Source organism: Pectinophora gossypiella, chromosome 25 (genome assembly GCF_024362695.1).
Source record: "Pectinophora gossypiella chromosome 25, ilPecGoss1.1, whole genome shotgun sequence".
NCBI lineage: Eukaryota > Metazoa > Arthropoda > Insecta > Lepidoptera > Gelechiidae > Pectinophora > Pectinophora gossypiella.
This window is the reverse complement of record NC_065428.1, coordinates 2,860,370-2,879,824: the sequence shown is the minus strand read 5'-3', so window position 1 is coordinate 2,879,824 and position 19,455 is coordinate 2,860,370. Positions and strand designations below refer to the sequence as shown.

The 19,455-nt window shown below is 38.1% G+C and overlaps 2 protein-coding genes and 1 long non-coding RNA gene across 3 annotated transcripts; 1 reads left to right on the top strand and 2 right to left on the bottom strand.

The window, feature by feature from the left end:
• Window positions 1–438: 438 nt before the first annotated feature.
• Window positions 439–5,036, top strand: LOC126378207 (uncharacterized). The gene is made up of 8 exons (XM_050026428.1): window positions 439–473; window positions 1,303–1,422; window positions 1,670–1,756; window positions 2,012–2,150; window positions 2,585–3,051; window positions 3,126–3,178; window positions 4,092–4,191; window positions 4,861–5,036. The coding sequence occupies exons 1-8, from the start codon at window positions 468–470 to the stop codon at window positions 4,924–4,926; spliced, it is 1,038 nt and encodes a 345-aa protein (XP_049882385.1). The 5' UTR covers window positions 439–467; the 3' UTR covers window positions 4,927–5,036.
• Window positions 5,037–5,220: 184 nt separating this feature from the next.
• On the bottom strand, window positions 5,221–9,458 carry LOC126378208 (uncharacterized). Its single transcript, XM_050026429.1, has 3 exons — window positions 9,406–9,458; window positions 8,298–8,688; window positions 5,221–5,491 (listed from the first exon to the last, which is right to left on the bottom strand). Exons 1-3 carry the CDS (start codon window positions 9,447–9,449, stop codon window positions 5,477–5,479), a joined length of 450 nt encoding a protein of 149 aa, XP_049882386.1. The 5' UTR covers window positions 9,450–9,458; the 3' UTR covers window positions 5,221–5,476.
• A 2,008-nt stretch (window positions 9,459–11,466) lies between these two features.
• LOC126378232 (uncharacterized) lies at window positions 11,467–16,587 on the bottom strand. Its single transcript, XR_007568047.1, has 3 exons — window positions 16,453–16,587; window positions 13,686–13,885; window positions 11,467–12,245 (listed from the first exon to the last, which is right to left on the bottom strand). It is a non-coding gene; the product is annotated as an uncharacterized LOC126378232 (long non-coding RNA).
• Between the last annotated feature and the right edge of the window lie 2,868 nt (window positions 16,588–19,455).

The following is a 19,455-nucleotide window of genomic DNA, read 5'->3' as shown; positions in this document are numbered from 1 at the left end:
AGGCTTTTTTAAAGTCACTTGCTTTATTATTTGTTTCGGACGGATGGTATTCTGTACACGTTACTACTTGGCCAGACAAATGGCATTCGTTGTATGTACGTCTGTGTGAAATCGAGGAGCTCGGTGGCGCAGCGGTTAACGCGCGAATGATTATTTTTAGCCTTCACGAGAAATATGTCAAAAAGATCGACAAAGAATTCGCATTAAAAATTGCACCATCCAAACTAATTAGTTTCTTGGAATCCATCCAAGTCTCTCAACTACCATAGAGTTTCTAAGTAAAGTATGGGTCTTCGCGCTAGGCAATAGAATATACACCAATTATTTTTAGTACAAATATTAGTTTTGCCTTGATTTGTTTGAAGATTTTTTTCAAGAACAAAGAATTTTACGTATAAAATGGGAGCGAATTTAGGCTAAGGCATCAGTTGTCTTCAACTTCCAAAGATCTCAAATCATCAGTCAAGATGAAGGTAATAATAATAATTAATTCTTATTATAGTGAAAAAAAAAACAAAAGTGATTCGGTGTAAAAACTATTTTTGGTGACAACGCTTTATAAAATTTACCAACTAAACAAATTATTTTTGCCATTAGTTTTAATATTTAAAATTATAATTTTCTTTAAATGAAACCTTAACAAAGTTCCATCAGATTATTTACAGGAAGCGCTTTAAACTATATTTAGCGCCCCCTCTAAATATTTATATTTGGCGCCCCCGAATGATAACTCTTATTCTTTATAAAGAATGTTTACTTATTTAACTTTATAATTCAAGATAGCATTAAAGATTAAGTGCAAATATTTTATCAAGGTACTTAACAGTTAATCCTCTTTAAATTAATTGTATGATTTTTAAAATGCAAGTGTAATGTAATATGAGGTATTTTATTGGTACTCGTACCTACTCAGATTATGATATTTATTGTATAGGCCTTTGTATCGGGTATATTATTTTGACGTGACTTATTGTAGATTTACCGCAGATGACATTAACTACTTGGCCGGACAAATGAGTAGTTCCTTAGGTCAAAGATAAATTATGAAATTTTGAAAACGTGACAAAAAGCGTTATCTTTTTTCTATTTAACTTATTTATGAATTTTAATAAAGAAAAATGTAATAAAAAGTGCGACATTTTGTCACGTTTTTCTTGACGTCACAGGTTGCTTTTTCATACAAATTCTATCGTAATTTCGTGCTTTGGTTGATTTAGACTGATTTGACTAGTTGAAAACTGAAAAACTCTATTGTAGCGTGTAGTAAATGGTTATTATTGTATGACAAAATTGTTCCTTCAGGTCCTCGCTTTGGTGATCTTGGCCGTCATTGCTTCCTCCTCTGCCTTGGGCTCGGGGCCATACCTGCCCAGTGGGTGGAGACCCACCGGACCTGCCTTCTATCTTCCTAACGAAGTCCAGGTAAATATAAACTTAGATAAATCACACCATAATGGGTCTAACTCTGTTCGAGTAACCAGTAGATAATAAAAAAGAGTAGAAATTACAAATCCAAATAAAAAGAAATAAATTAAAAAATAAATAAATTGACGAACGAATGATTTTTTTTTAACGAAATACTTTTCTGTGTTAAGGTTTGTAAGAAAAAAAAATATTTTGTTATCCTTTATGTAAATACCATTTAGATAATATCTTGTTTTTTACTCAGAAGCCAGCAGCCATTCCTTTAAAGGATGTACCAGTCCAAGAGGAGTCTTCAGGATCCGAAGCTCTTCGTGAATACGGTCCTCCTAAGGTATTAAATATATTTAATCACACTGATATTTGTTACTGGGAAAGTAACCTTTTATACGACTCAAACCAGTAAATTATCACCAATTTAGATCCAAATTAGGAGGTACAGTCATGAGCCCACTTAAAACATACATAACCTGTATCTTCGAAGGGGTAGGCTTACTATATGGAGACACCCACTCCGTACCAACTAAGTTTCAGTCACATCTTGATTATTAATAAAAATAATAATAAGTATTATCCCGTATCTCCCCAGGTGGAAGTAACCCAAGCAGTCCAGGAGGTGTCTCAAGACATCACCCAGCAAGCCCTACCAGACCCGGTCACCGAGCAGGCCTTCCTCGTTATCCAAGCCAAGTTTAATGAAGAAGAGGCTGCTCAAGTTAATCAGGAAGGTAACACAGATAACACCTTTATAAGAAACTAAAACCAGACAAACTCCTAAAATTATGTTGTAATGAACCGTTTTTGTCACGCCCTTTTTTTAACGTGACTTATTGTAGATTTGCCGAAATTATTGGCTTGATACTGGCTTGGCCGGATGGCATTAACTCTTTGACCGGGATCTAAGTGTAGAGTGTCACTCCATCAGCCCTTCGCTCAATAATTGGTCCATCACATTGGAATAGAAAAAATAATTTGACATAATCCCGTAATAAACTTTTGACCAACAATACCAAGATTCATCATCTCCAATAAATTAATAGCTTCAAAAGTCTGAAAAGAAAGATATAAGCAAAATAATATATCGTGTGCATAAATCTTAAAATCCTTTATATTTAAAATTATCTTTAAATATTCCACTGACGTAATTTAAATTTGCTCTCAGCAATCTCCGAGCAAATCCAAGCAGTTGAAGAAACGGCGACTGAATTCCAAAACACAGCCGAAGAACAGACAACTCAAAGTGAAGAGCTCATCCAGGGCAGGTCTCTTGACGTTGAAACTCAAACAGAGAGCTCCATCGCCGGTCAAGAAGAAGAATCTACAGAGAAACTTGCTGAGATAACTCAACAAGAAAATTCTGAAGTAACTCAAAACTTGGAAGTAAGCCAGGAGAATGTTGAAGTTGCTCAGGAGAATGTTGAAGTTGTTCAGGAGAATGTTGAAATTACTCAAAATGAGGAAGTAACTCAACAATATGAGGCAGCTCAACAAGAGACAGAGAATGCCAACAGTAACATTGTCGCTGTAGAACAGAGAGAAGAAGTGGCGGAAGTGAAGGTAGTAGAACAAGGTGTTAAGAATATTGCTGAAGCGCTGGTTAACTTGGAGAACGAAATCAAAGCACAGCAGGTTCGTTGTACTGCTTTTTTATGTTTACTATGACATAATTATTCAAACATAAACCTAAATATTTTTTGTTACAGGTACAAGCAGTCCAAGAAGTAACCGAGGCTAAAACTGCCCAGGAAAGCTCTGGGTAAGAATAATATAATAAATAATATAATACATACATAAACTCTCGCCCGCAATGCCTAATGGGGTGGGCAGAGTCACAATTAATCATAGACAACTTGCGGTCACTGTTGATACAAAGTCCTAAGATGGATACGATGAACCTTATGGTGACAAGGCTCAGCCTATTGCCAATAACAATTGTCCATCACGATAAAAAGACAGATACAAACCCTCTGTTGGATTTTACAGTACTGATATTCCAGTAAAATTCCAAAAGTTGGACGTATAATTTAGTATTAAGATGAACAGCATGCATTGTTGCATTGGTGAATCACGATATTATTAGTCAAGTGTCGCATATGACACTTACTCATAAAACTGTGATTCATATATCACTGAGTTCACTCACGAAAGTGCGCATAGTGCATTCGTGGGAAAGAACAAGTTTAGTATCTAAATTGTTTGTGATTTACGGACAAAATGACTCATATGATCAATAGATAACCACAGATTACTTAATATCTTATCCATACCTCAACCACAGGTATGGATCACAATACGCTGCTTCATAGCTGCTTGGAGGATGTATTTCAACTACTAACCAGCAAACCCATTTACCAGAGTTTTCAATAATTATTTATATGGATAGTCGAACATTATTATCACACTAATATTTATATTAACATCGTGTATTGACTAACGAAATAGAATACAATGTGACACAAAAACGTTTTATTGCACATGTAAACACAACATCTCAAATCTTATAATATATAAGTAGGTATAATAAAAAAATCTATATATCGCTTGTAACTAATAAATCAATTTCATTCATCTTTTTTATTTGTTAATGTTACGAAAACGGTAACGGAAGTAGCTCAACAATAAAATTAATGAATAATGTTTATTATAATAACTTTTATTCTTATTTCTAGATCTGTACCACAGGCACCTGAGGGCTTCCTAGAGTACGGACCCCCTGGTTTCACTGAATACGGCCCACCAAAAGGCGACCTTAGAACTGTTACTAATGAGGTAAAATAAAATGTTCACTTACCTAGGTCGACATGAAAATCCGATGATGGACCTCACCAACCCTAGTGTCGAGGTTATTATTGCGCGTCTAAACTAGAAGTTTATGTTATGACTCATATCATAACTACGGAATGACATACCTACTTAATCTAATAATAATAGACACCCGCCACAATTGATCATATCTTTATAATTGTAATGGCTATAAAGTTATTGATATTGAGTAATTTTATTGTCTGTGCCATCCTTTTAGACGATTCTCAAACGACACGACACCGCGCAGTGAAGCGATCGGCAAGGTAACGTTGACTTGTATGGGAATCCGCTGATACCCAACACACGTGTGAATTAAAAGTACGTAGCTTGGTTAGGACATTACAGGATGATCACATGATTGTCCGAAAGCAAGATGATCCCTGCTTCGGAAGGCACGTTAAGCTGTTGGTCCTGGTTACTACTTACTGATGTACTCGTAAGTAAGTAGTCGTTACATTTGCCATGTCAGGGGCATTGGCGGCTCAATAGTAACCCTGACACCACGGTTGATGGGGTTGGTAATCCACCTCACAACCCACATGATAGAAGAAGAAAGTACTTAGTAGGTATAAAGATAGAATTCCAAAGTTTAATTACTTAATAAATAAATATTCATCTTCTTTCTTTTCCCAGGAAACTAACGAAGTGAGAAGAAGGCGTTTCTCTCCGAAATTCAAGAGCATAAAGGCAAAACACTGAAGACAGGTTCTGGACATTGTAAAATAACCAATCTAAATACTTACTTAGTGACAAATGTACAGCTGTGTATTGAGGCAAGTGTATACTTAATATAATGTTTATGAATAATACATGAGATATTGAAAAAAAATCTGTATTTTATTAAGAATAAACACTCGTACTAAACTGGAGGATTTGTTGGTCCATATTAAACGCATAAACTCAGGCCAATAATCCTTATATTTAATTATAATAAGCAATAAATAGTCTTTGGTTCATTAATGTATTATTATGCAGATTTTTTTAATCTTCCATCAAATATTAATATTAGTAATACTGCCATTAGGTACAATAATATTATTATAGTATAACATTTAACGACAAAATGACTTCTTTTTATTCTCAAACTTTTGATCTTGAGATTTTATGTTATAAAATACTTGTTAGTTAGGTTTGTATAATATCCCTAATAAGATACGAAGCATTTTGCGCCTCGTGAAAATTTAATGCTGCTTAAATTTGCGCCTCATTTTTTTATTGGTCGGTCAGTTTAATACTCGTCATCGTTGCTTTATTTCTCATCGTCCTGAAAATGAATAATTCATAATCATTTATTATTTATTAAGGCCTCTAAACACGACGTATCAACGAGTTTGTTATTTCCAGACATCAGATAAATAGAAAGAAAAAGTTACAAAAAAACGCGATCAGGGAGTCTTCGTTCAAACGCCTTTTTCCAATAGCCGTAACATTTTACTGACAGCATATTTTTGTATGCGGTCTGTAGTGCCGTTTCTTTCAGCCTCCGGATTAGTTAGGCCTCGGTCTCGAATTTTGCGGGCAGCGGAGCGGCAGCGGCGGCGGCGCGGGAGAGGGGCGGGCAACGCATACCTGTTCTCGAAACCAGCGGGCAGATCGCGCGGCACTGTAGCGGTGTAGTGTTGTGTTCGTGGTTGTGTTGTCGACATTCGCAAACGAAATGTCTGAAAATCGGCGACAACGGCGTTTTTTATTTCTTCCCATAAACGATTAATTATTCTTCTATTTTTATGGTTCACATCTTTGCTGTTCCATATGGGTCTCCTCTCAAAGATTGCCGAAATAATTTGCTCTTGCACGTCCGAGGACATTTTGATACCTACGTCACGAAAAAAAAGTACAACACTATACTACAATGCAGACGCGCAACGGTCACCGCTCGACTGGAGTGCACCGCTCGTTGCCCGCCCCCGCGCCGCTGTTTTCGAGACCCGGTCCATTTGACGATACGCATAAGATCCTGCCGCTCCCGCGCCGCCGCCGCCGCCGCCCCGCTGCCCGCAAAATTCGAGGCAGAGGCCTTACAGGGGATCCGTTTTATAGCTTTTTTGTGTAGTATTGAACACAGCGCCATCTCGTCTTGTTCGATGTAAGGTCAGGGAGCATCGACTTGCTATCGTTGGGCTCCGCAGTTGGCGACTTTCCACCAGTAACCGGAAGATGGCGTGTGCCGATATTATACGGAAGGCTATATCTTGGAGTCCCTTGTCAGGTGGCTGCTGAAGAATGTTGGTGTCAATATTTAGTACACATCGGGAATTTTCAGTCAGTCTCCTGTCCTTGGATTTGTTAATAAGTTGCATTTTGGGTGTGCGACGGCGGCGTCATCTTACGGACGATTGAGGTTGTACTGGCTTTGTCCGTGACGTAGGCGTTGAATTGGGCGATTTATATAGTCCTGCGCCTGCGAGCTGCCGCATTCCCCAGACAGCGCTCCGCCGAGCGGGTGTGTCCACACCTTCGATTTTTAGTGTGAATTTCGGGTGAGAATTTGTCTTTATAATGCGTTATAGCATTTTAATCGTAATTATCAGTGTCGATATATGTTGTCATTGTTTTTCTTTTAGGCGGTTTATAAGCGTGTGACCGGTGGCCCGCAACTCCGTCGCACGCGCCGCCAAATCTTCGTAAATTTTTATTCTGGTAAGTTATACATTTCTGTCATCTGTCGTGACTCGTGAGTGTTAGTGTTTGCGGTCAGGATTCTAATGTGCGATTTGTTCCGAATAGGTGTGGTTTTGGTGTCCGTGGCGTGGACACGTTGCTCCGCCATTTTGTCCCAGCGTCGTGGCATCGACGTCATCGTACATTGGCCGCATACGTGGCTTCTCGACCTCCGACAGGTGAGTCTTTTTATACGATTTTGGGGAGTTAGTTAGGTTGTGCCTCCGCCCCTAGAGGTTTAATTTACCCCTGTGCGTTTTGTCCGCAGGAGGTGTTTTGGGATGGCTGTTTTGTGAAGGTGTTTTTTTTATACGGGCTGTACGAGTGTTCAGTACGGCGTGTCAAGTACGGGTGTTTTGTACAGCTGTTCTGTACAGCTTATTGGTAGCTGCTCCTGGTCGGCTCAGCTTCCTTTCTGCCGTCGCTATCAAACGAGCTAGGGAGGTTTTTATGACACTTTTCATATTATTTTTTAATGCTTAACGAATGACCAGTGGCCTTGAATACCTGGAATGTACCCTTAGGATTTAAAAGTTCCAAATACCTATTTATATTTTTGTGTAACTTTGGTTTTCTTAGTAATTAATAAATTCGAGTAAACCCATGGCTTACATTTTATTTATTTCTTCATCCATCCACTTTCTTCTTCATCTTCATCATTCTTCTTTAAATTTTATAAACATTACAGGTCGTGGTAACAATTACTTAGTATTTAATGACCAATTCAGCTATATAGGTACCGTCAGTGGTAGCCATTTGGACCACTTTTAGTCAATCTCCTTTTTCCCAGCGAGTGCTTCCAGCGTTCCCCATTAGTCCGGCCAAGTAGCAAACTTACAATAAGTCTACTGTTTTACTCGTAATAGATGACTTCTGCATTTGGGAATCTTTGAGCTCAATGCACAAAGATGAAGGGGGGTTCCGATGGTGGGGACTTTTTGTAATTCCCAAGAACAACCCAGGATGTTATGTCTTTCTACAAAATAAATAATTTGTTTCGCGGAAAATCCGTTTATTTACGACAGACGTTTTGATAAGAACCTGCCAATAACAAAGAATAAACAATAACATTGCTCGATGGCTCAATATCGTAAAGTCTTTTACACAATGTCAGTGGCAGAGTCAGATAATGGTGACCTATTTCATTAATCTCAGTTATTAATGAGATGTCACACTGGCGTTGCCGATCAGTTGCGTCGACGTAACGCTGCGATTTCAACGTATTGAGAGTCACGAACGTGACTACGTTCCTACTTTGGGAACGTTTCAGTATTTTTCGTTACAATATTTTGCTTTTTTGATTAATCGCTTTATGTGGTCTTTTTAGACCTTCTGATGGTTTTTTTTAATGTGACATAATTAGTGACATTTTATATTTTTAAGTTAAGTAGTAGGTAATTAAAACTTACCCGGTAAATGTAATCCCAGTTCACTTCCCTTCTTTCCCCTTTAGGCTTATCTATGGGTGTAACGATGTCATTAAAATGACTTTTTGATTGGTGCAGATCCTGGACTCGTCCAGAGCCTGGTGGTATAGTGTCATTTGATGACGTTTCAACTACATCATAAATGTCTCGTTTCTCAAAACCTGCCCTTCTGCCATCTCTTTGGTCCAAACTCTTCGTCAATTCTATATTTACATCATTCATATCACCACAATATTGAGCATTGGCTCTAATACGATACATATCGTAATATTTGGGCAGTAGTTTTTTCAATATAAATCTGTGGTTTATACTGTGGTCGAGAAATTTGTCAGGTTTTAACAGATACCTTGCGTCTGTTGACTCAAATGAAGTTCTGTAAAATAAAAAATAAAATTCTATTACGTATTTACGTCCATTAGGGTTCAGAACATACAACCCTTAAAATATCCTTAAAGGGGCGATATAAAGACAGTTTGGGCTAAGTAATAACTTTATGAGGTCCCATTATGAAATAGAAATAGAAGTTTCTATTTCCCATTATGAATACCAAACCCTATTCATGTATTTTTATGGTAAGTGTACCAACCTTGCCTAATGGAAATACGATGAAAGTAACCAATCAAAACTTATTTTAACATTCAGCGCCTCCTCTGATTACAATTATTTTTTGGTAATAAAAATCTAACAGGTATTTAATTTACTGTATTTTTTATATTTACGCGTCTGTGTATATAAGTACAAACGAATAAAACTAGTATCTATATAATCGTATCTATGTAGGTAGATGTTATTTCCTAGGTAAGTAGTATATTTTACTAAAATTCTAAATAAATAAAATAGCAAATTAACGTAAAGTTTAAAAGCAAGCAAAATAGTATCGATTTAATGTTAAGTAACTATTAATTATTATCTTTACTACCAACATACCGACCAAAAGTTCAATTAAACAAAACAACAACAGGAGCATGATAATATCGTTAACAACAAATTAACAATTAACACAAATAAAAAAGCGCCTGATAAATAATAAAAGCAATGGTCATCTCCAATGTCATTGCCATGCTAAGAGCCTTAGGCGCATTGTACTTACGTAATCACAGCGATTAATAAAATGATCTTGAGTGGATAAGACATGATGAGGTTTCTAATAGTCTTTCGCGAATGTACAGGTCTAGTCGACGTCCCACTATTTATACTAACTTAAATGCCTTATAAAAATGCTAATAAGAAATTATGCGTGATTTAATCGAAAATCGCCACCCGATTTTTCTGATCATATTGATTAATGAATTTCTTTGAATTCTAACGTTAGGCTTAAACGCTATATATATTTTTTTTGAGGGACGTATCATGGACAGTCCCTCATTTCATGGATTTTATGGTGGTAAAACATATCGCCGTCTATAATGATCAAGTCTATAATGATCAAGCCAACTATGTTAATGAAATTGATAACTTTTTTTGTCGTGACTTATTGTAGATTTGCCGCAGATGGCATTAACTATTTGGCCGGACAAATGGGGAGCGCTGAAGACGCACTCTCACAACGTTTAAGACAACAGACCTGAGGGTGCCCAGTTGGGCGCGAAACTCGGCTCAGGGCATCGTCTGAGAGGTAAAATATTTGAAAGAATTAATCGACCCTAGTGGGTCGATAGCGATAAGCGCTGATTGAGGGAAGTCATCGACCACGCCGGCGGGGTCGGTATCGGGGTCTTACGACGTCCCTAAACTATAACACTACGTATAAAAAGGACACTCTCCGGCACGACGGCACACTCACAACGATGTTTTTGTATGGAGTTTCCGGGCTGTTGTATGAAGATAGGTCCCTGTCTCAATGTTCGCCTATTCTAATGACTGTGTATGGGAATCAGTGCCTTTCAACATTATCAACAGCCCACGGCCGTCCAATAATGGACAAAAACCTTCCCTATGGTACAGTCATGAGCAATAAGTATAATGTACCCACTTTAGGATTCTGTCGCACTAACATATTTGACATTTAGTGAGACTTACAGTGCAGAGAGGAGCTCGGTGGCGCAGCGGTAAACGCGCTCGGTCTGCGATTGTTGAAGTTAAGCAACTTTCGCAAAGGCCGGTCATAGGATGGGTGACCACAAAAAAAAAGTTCGGAAGGCACGTTAAGCCGTTGGTCCCGGCTTTATTAGCAGTCGTTAATAACTATCAATCCGCACTGGGCCCGCGTGATGGTTTAAGGCCCGATCTCCCTATCCCTCCATAGAGAAGGCCCGTGCCCCAGCAGTGGGGACGTTAATGGGCTGATTATGAGACTTACAGTTCAATTTGTCAAAAAAAATAATGTGACATGGTACCAAAATGTATACATATTAATGCTCGTGACTCGGTCCTCGGCTTTCCTCCTCCAGCCAATGTCAGCCACCTACGCCATCAATCCATCTACATAGAGCTACTATTACGGAATGCAATCCCGATCTCGCGGGACAGTGCGACAGACTGTTTTTACCCCGGAAAATCATAGGGTTCCCGCGAAAATATTTTTAAACGTGATTATTAACTTTACTTGTACAAAGTTATACAAAGATTTGAATAACATTTATACAACATGTGAAAAATACTACGAGCTCACGCCGCTGATGCTCCGGCGCCGCCGACTCTAAAACCCCGGCGCGCCGCCGCCGACTAATTTTGGGTCAGCGCCCACCTCTCCATGGTCTAACAGCCTCCAAGGTCTAGTGGTTAGAGCGTTAGGCTCACGATCTGGAGGTCCGGGTTCGATTCCACATGGGGACATCGTCGAAATCACTTTGTGAGACTGCCCTTTGTTTAGTAAGGACTTTTCAGGCTTGAATCACCTAATTGTCCGAAAAAGTAAGATGATTCCGTGCTTCGGAGGGCACGTTAAACCGTTGGTCCTGGCTATTAGCCGTAAAAACACCTCCACCAACCCGCAGTGGAGCAGCGTGGTGGAGTATGCTCCATACCCCCTCCGGTTGATTGAGGGGACGCCTGTGCCCAGCAGTGGGACGTATAATATAGGCATTTATGTATATGTATGCCCAATTGCCCACCTCTGGGTACCTATCGTATGAATTCTGTGACTTTACTGTACCGGCGTACTTAGGATAGGTTGCTAATTTGAGACAATGAAACAAAATAATATAAGTAGGTGGTTTATGTAAAATAATTTTATTTTACTACAATCTTAAACATTATCTTTGGACGTACGTGAATACTTACTTACTATCATAAATACAGTAGATAATTTAATGTATTTATACCAAATAACAATATTAACACTAAAACTATAATAATATAGGAATATGATATTCTAAGATTTTAACTCCAACCTTCCTCGGCTCTTCATCGAACTCAGCTCAATATCGGCTCTAATTAACTACTTGGCTGGACAAATGGGGAGCGCTGAAGGCTCTCACCCGGCACAAAGACAACAGGCCTGAGAGTGCCCAGTTGGGCGCGGACCTCGGTTCAGAGCGTCGTCTGAGAGGAAGAATATTGGAAAGAATTAATCGCTCGAGCAATAAGCGCTGATTGAGGGAAATCGTTGACCACACCGGCGGGGTCGGTATCGGGGTCCTGAAGTGTTGGTGTCGCGAGCTGATTGGCTGGCTTTATGGCTAAGTGGTATATCCACAACATAAGGATCAAATGCCCGAAGATTCCTAGTTGTCCGTAGATGGAATGGAGTCTCTCCGAACCTCCTTCCTGTTATGGATGTCCATAAAAAGGTTTGGTCTACTCTGAACCGGCAGCTGTATGTGGCCGAAGCAGCAGCAGTAGGTATCGAAACAAACGGAATTCCATAGTCTCTGCTTACCCCGGTAGGAAACAGGCGTGAATGAATGATGTATTTAAAGAGTTTTCTTAAAAAACACTCATTTGATTTGGCTCATTTTGTAAATCCTCATTGTAAGTGATGTTTTCGCTCTGTAAAAGATAAATAATTTAAAAAATAAATTAAAAGATAAAGTATTACATAAACATAAACAGCCTATATACGTCCCACTGCCGGACACAGACCTCCCCTCAATCTGTAGAGGGTACTGGAGAGGGTATGGACCATACTCCACCACTCTGCTCCACTGTGGGTTGATGGAGGTGTTTTAACGGCTAATAGCCGGGACCAACGACCCTCCGAACCTCGGAATCATCTTACTTTTTCGGACAATCAGATGATTCAAGTCTGCAATGTCCTTACCAAAGAAAGGACAGTCTCACAGAGTGATTTCAACAATGCCACCAACGGGATTTGAATCCGGATCTCCAGATCGAAAGTCCAACGCTCTAACCACTAGACGATGACCTCCAGCACATTTTTTTTAATTATCTGTATAATTGTATTTGTATACTTAATTTAGTTATCTACCTAAACGATTACGTTGTCTTACACTGCAAATGTCGTGTGCACCTATAATTGGCTTATGTAACAGTCTAACTCCTGATGTAACTTTTATTTTATTTAATGTTTTATTATATAAGCTGTTGGTGTACCTTTTTATAAATAAATAAATACATTTCCATGAAAATGCAACCTGTGACGTCATAGAAAAACGTGACAAAATGTCGTACTTATTATTAAGTACTTACATCAAATCATCGCTTGCGACATCGTATCATCAGTGGCTGCAAGTTGTCTTTGATTACTTGTGGCTCTGCCTACCCCATTAGGGATTACGGGCGTGAGTTTATGTATGTGTGTATGTATGCACAGAACTAAATTTCAACAATCAGACATAACACATGAATACAGTACAATTTGGGCGCCCTCATTGTTCTAGAGCAATTTCATCCAGGCAACCACTACCAGAAAACAAACATTTACAAACAACTTACTTGGATGCGGAATGGTGCAACAAGAAATAAATACCTAAAAGTAAACTAAAGTTAATGTAATAAATACTCTAATCGTACATATTTACTAAAAATATACCTAACCATAATCTAAAGAAACTTTAATTACATATTTCATTATTCTCCCGCCTGGAAGCAATCTAGCGTGGCCCACATGGAAGTCTTTAAATAGGCTCCGGACACAGGTTGGCCGCTGCAAGGATAATCTCTGCAGGTGGGGATATCTGGTTGATGGTTGCGATGATTGCGAGTGTGGAGTATCACCACAAACTATGGCTCACCTTTTGTGCTGTCCTAAGTGCCCTAACACCTGCACTATTAAAAACCTTTACGAAGCCACTAACAATGCCGTAAGCGTGGCCAATTATTGGTCAGCAAAAATTAAGTATCGATCGCCATCGATTCGCAAAGAAGAAGAAGATAGTAAAAATAAAACATTTTTTGTCACCTGTCTTTATTTAGTAATCAGAATTTCATTATTAATCATTTCATTAATTATTGTGTTGGAAAACTTACGAAGTCAGCCGAGGGTATACAACTGGATCCACCAGGACAAGTATCCTCCGGGCACGTTTCTTTAACATCATCATCCACTCTTGCGCAGCTAAGAGACGGGGCGGAGTCCTGGTCGCACATTTTACGGTGAACAGAATGGCAATGATGAATGCGACTCTTGGAATGGTGTAGGTCTTCCGTCGGACAAGTCGTAAATTGTTCTGTGAAAGAAATAATACTTAAGTAACTCAGCTAATCTATACGTATCAGTGATGTTCCGAATATCCGTATCCGTATCCGCGGATATCCGAGATAAAATAAAAATCCGTATCCGTATCCGTGTCCGTTACTTTTCACGCGGATCCTTTACGGATCTTTTTCAGGTGATTAAGTAGAATTATTAAATAAAAAGGCTATAAAGTTCCATTCAGATTGTCTTTATTTCTTAAAATCAAATATATGGCACCTTTATATTGCAAACATTTAGATAGATAGATCTTTATAATGAAAGCAAGATATAATATCACTTTTATAACAATGAAATAACTAAAACTTTAATCTTTTTGTTTAAGAAAATAAAGATCCGTATCCGTATCCGTATCCGCGGATCTTTACACTAAATATCCGTATTCAGATCCGTATCCGCGGATATACATTTTTAACGATCCGGCACATCACTAACGTATATAAGGCAAGAGGGAAACCACTGCCCTATTTTTCTCTAAAAGTAGCATGGAGAACGCTACACCGACAAGAGCGTGGCTCTTAAATTAGAGATAATGATTAGTACTAGCTTGGTTAGGACATTACAGGCTGATCACCTGATTGTCCGAAAGTAAGTCGATCCGTGTTTCGGAAGGCACGTTAAGCCGTTGGTTCCAGTTTTACTGGTGTATGTGGGCCTTTGGCAGCTCAATAGTAACCGTGACACCAGGGTTGATGAGGTTGGTAATTCACCTCACAACCCACACGATAGAAGTTAAGTACCTAAAAGAGAAATGCCACTGATTGACGGGAACATCGCCAAATACCACAAACTACAAGTGCTAGAAGTCTCAAATTCTGCAAAGCACTTTGAGGACTTAGGCGATTCTCACACTGCCCCGCATGACGCAACGTAGCGCGTGGAAGCGTGTTCTTCCGTTGCTTGTAAGTATCTCCGTTTGTATAGAAAACACGCACAGTCTAACACACAGAAAATGCATCCACGCGCGTTCATGCGGATGCATTTTCTGTGTGTTAGACTGTGCGTGTTTGCTACGCTGCATCACGCGGGGCAGTGTGAGAATCGCCTTAGGTGCTCACTAAGACGGGATTTTGAGAAATTCAACCCCTAAGAGGATAAAAAGGAGTCGCTGCATGAAACTTCTGTAGTTTTAATAATAGTGCTTCACGCGAACAAAGGCGCGGGTAACAGCTAAGTAGTCATTATTATTTGCATGTCACTTGTCAAGTGCAAGTTCGATTCCTGGCGCGGGAACAAAAACAAGTGACGACAGCATTTTTCGTGAGAAGCTGAAAAACTAGTTGCTGTATTGGACTTTATTAATATAACTTATTTTAATTCGTAGTAAGATGATTCAAACAGCGTTTCTGTGGCAGCTTTTAAAATGGCTGTAAAGTCCGTTGCGAGAGCGACAGTAGCGGTAAGGTTATAAATGGTACCTTTTTTTTGACGTTACTTATTGTAGATTTAAGAGACCAGTGAATTGAAACTGAATCATCCTATACTTACAGGGTATTAGTGACATCGTGACGAATACTGAGGTGATTCAACTGGGTCTGTAACTTTAGTTCGAATGTCAGTAGTTCGATGAATGCTTATTCGACTAAAATATTTTTCGAATTAATATGTTTTTAACGAACGATCATTCTTCCGAGTCAACTTTGTATCGAATCCCTCTTTTACCGACGAACGGTTAACAAGAAATGTGAGTTGTTCGATGAATGCTCGGTCAACCGTTCGTCGGTTCTCTTGCTTCTTCCACATTCATCAATCACATCATACACACACGCCGGTTCAGAGTAGATCGTATTAAACCTTTTCTAAGGACATCTCCAATTTGGTCAATGTAAGTCTTTCCTCTGCCAGCCCTACCATCATCATCATGTAATTTTATTAAATTATTTTCAATCCTACACTTTTACGATAGAAAATTCCACTTGATATTAATATTCGTTACGGTGTCACTAACACCCCCTGTATACTCCTCAATGCTCTCATTTCCGCTGCATGTATTCCGAAGTGATAGGTACCTAACCTAACAAAAACATAGGATTAGGCCAAACTAAAATAGAATTTGAAATAACGCAACTGCAAAGGAAAATAGAATCACCAGTCTTCACAATAGCTTTTCGTTCCGCCGGAAGATATTTTTGCTACACATAAAGTGAACAGCGATGTGTTGCTCCCAAAGTGGGAACATTCTCTGCAGTAAAAATACGCAAAAAATATGTAAAAAAGAGATTTATTACCTAAACTTTAGGCTTTATGTAACGTCTTAAACCTAAATAAAGATTATATCTATCTATCTATCAGATAAATATCTATAGATTTGTTTTGTATGTTGTGTGCAATAAAGTATATTTGATTTGATTTTGATTTGATTTGATAAAACAACAGGTACAAGAAACAACAATTTGAAAAGGAAAAGCCCGTGTTCTTACTACCTATATAAGTACAGTGTTTTTACAACGGGAACGTTTATCGTCTGTCTTTTGTATAATCTATTTTTCATGTTCAGTCCTGTGCAAACTGTTAATTAATTAATAATAAACTGTCTCTTACCAGGACACACGCACGTCTAACCTCAATGACAACTGAATGGCGACTGCAGCTGATTATAATTATTACTCTTTGGGCTGATTCACTGGCATAGAAAAAGTTTTCGGCGTAGATGCGACACGGGGGCTACCTATGTCAATCGAGCACCCAACTTCAACCCAAGGCTGATTCTCTGTCATAGAAAAAAGCTTTCGGGATTATAGGCAACAGTGGATATTACTAGATATCATGGTATAAGAAATTGGGTAGTTTCCTAGGTCAAAGATAAATAATAATTATGAAATTCTGATTACTAAATACCCCTTCGGAGATGTAGGCGTGATGATACGTTATTGGTTTTTTTCCATTTTGGTATGGGTATCTTCACAAAGTGTCTCGAACTGTAATCAGTTCTCGAATTTAAATAATCAAATTCATAATAATATTAAAATGCATCATATCGATTTTATTTTTACTCGAGTGAGTAATCGATTTGTAGGTTATATATGTCATAATAACACTGGCCAGAAAAAAGTTGATGCTTTTTGGCGGGCTGTCATTACGAAAAAACTAAATAATTTTCAGAGAACAAAAGAAGGTGCATTAGAACAGAGAACAGAAATCAGTGAACATTCAGATTATTCAGAAACAGATCAGAGCAGAAATAACAGTGTATTTTCAGATATAACAATCAACAACAGTTTTATCAGACTTCCTGTCGATGCGCAGGAAGAATATTCAGTTAAGTCTTATCATCATCATCAGCCGTACGACGCCCACTGCTGGGCATAGGTCTCCCCCAAGTTAAGTCTAATAATACTTATATATTTTCCTAATCACTTAGATATCAGTTATGCTATAGGTACTTGTATTATTTGGTATAAATCGACAAAGGAACAAATGAAATTGCATTAAGAGGAGAGAACAGAAATCAAAGAATATTCAGATTATTCAGAAACAGATTAGAGAAGAAACAGTGTGTTTTCAGGTATAACAATCAACAACAGTTTTATTAGACTTCCTGTCGATGTGCAGGAAGAATATTCAGTTAAGTCTTATAATACTTATATATTTTCCTAATTACTTAGATATCAGTTATGCTATATTTGTATTATCCGATACAAATCGATAAAGAGAACAACAGACAGTAAACAGTAAAACGGATAGTAAAACAAACAGTAAAACATTGCAGTAGGTAATATCGTTGTGGTGATTTATCAGGTAATCAGATGAATTTATCAAGGTAATCAGGTGGACAGGGATGGCTGTAAGGGGCGGTTGGAGGCCATTCGCGGGGTTTCACCCCATATTCAAACATCGTGTGCTTTTTACCCTATATTCAGACGGCTATGGGCACGTTGTCCATTTGTGGGTATTTTGCCCCATAGGTATTCATATAACTATGAAACATTCTAATCACATATTCTAACATCGTTGGTTTTTTACCCTATATTTAGACAGCTATGGGCACGTTGCCCATTTGTGGGTATTTTGCCCCATAGGTATTTCATATAACTATGACACATTTCAGTTTTGGAATGTGATTCAGAATTCAGATAATTCGTGACCTTACATGATTATGTATGGTTCACGACACAAAGGGTAACTTTGAGAGAGAATGCGTTCAACTGTTTATCTCCCCGGTCCCAGACTTGTGCTAAAAGTCGTCTAAGGAGAGACAGGCTTATTATGTCTGCAGTAGCATGATGGACTATCTACTTAGATTGCTACGTAAATAAATGAACAATAATTACTGAATTTTCTAACGTGGTATAATATTGATCACGGACCACGGATGCACTACGGATTTAAAAAAAAAAACAATGGTTATTCAGGAAGAAAATATTTTTAATTAATTTCATTTCAGAACACATCCGAAAATGGTTTAATTTTTTTTTGAACGAAGCTTTACCTTGACATCTTTGAAATGAACTTAGCAACAAGCCGACTGTCATTTAATTGAGTTGCCCTAACAACTTTTAAATTACCCAAATTATGAGATTTTAATCGATAACTGTAAAAACTTAAAAAATACTATATCGTGAATACGTATAAATGTTTTTTTTTTGAATATTTGATAATAATTCTGTATCGAGGGTTCTATAATGTTTTATACATTGTATGTAAAACTTACTGCAACATTTAAGAATAATTATTATTATTTTATGCAACATTCGTCACCTAATCTGTTACTTGGACAACAACATCCAAATGCTTGTCGTAAAATTAATGTATAGACCGTTACGACAAGCACTATTATTATACAAATTAGTTCTTAACTTTATACTTAAAAAAATAACTTATTCAAAGTGGTTGTAGATTAACGCAATATTCTAAGGGTCTAACAAATCAAACATGTTCTCGGCCGTATCCGATTACACTGCGCTTCAAAACAGGTAGGGAAAACGTCCGCCAAAGTGAAATGGGACTGGGCCAGATACATTTTTATCGAATGCATCCGGAGCGATGGGCACGAGTCGTTGCTCACTAGACACCACAAGGTGGGCACAGAAGTCAAGGCAGATCGCGTAAAAGATGGTGTGATGACCTCAATGCGTATCGTAAAGATTGGCTCGACATCACGGAAATCTGAGAGGAGTGAAAAAATCAAGAGGAGGCCTTTGGCCAGCCGTGGAATCAAATAGGCTAGGTAGGATAAGACACACCACAACTTCAAACTTAACTTTCAACATATTTTTTTAAGGCAAAACAACGTTACGCTGTGATGCAGCAAGTGTACAGTCATGAGCAATGTAATGTACCCTGTCGCACTCTAGGACTCTGTCGCACTAACATATTTGACATTTATTGAGACTTACTGTTCAATTTGTCAAAAAAGTTAATGTGACATGGTACCAAAGTGTATACATATTAATGCTCGTGACCGTACCCACTATCACTATCGTTAATAATATATTATTAAAATGACTGAAAGTTACCTTATACATAATATAGTTTTTATAATGGCAACATTGATTTGGAAGTGTCATCTGACCAGCAACCGCTGCTCACTTCAGTTCGATTACT

Bases quoted from the DNA above. Each gene is read 5' to 3' on its own strand.
- LOC126378207 (XM_050026428.1), top strand. The intron at 1,757-2,011 runs GTATTAAATATA...GTATCTCCCCAG, and splicing joins GTGAATACGGTCCTCCTAAG to GTGGAAGTAACCCAAGCAGT. The intron at 4,192-4,860 runs GTAAAATAAAAT...TTCTTTTCCCAG, and splicing joins TTAGAACTGTTACTAATGAG to GAAACTAACGAAGTGAGAAG.
- LOC126378208 (XM_050026429.1), bottom strand. From the start codon at position 9,449: ATGTCTTATCCACTCAAGATCATTTTATTAATCGCTGTGATTAC. The intron at 8,689-9,405 runs GTAAGTACAATG...TTTATTTTACAG, and splicing joins TTATTAATCGCTGTGATTAC to AACTTCATTTGAGTCAACAG.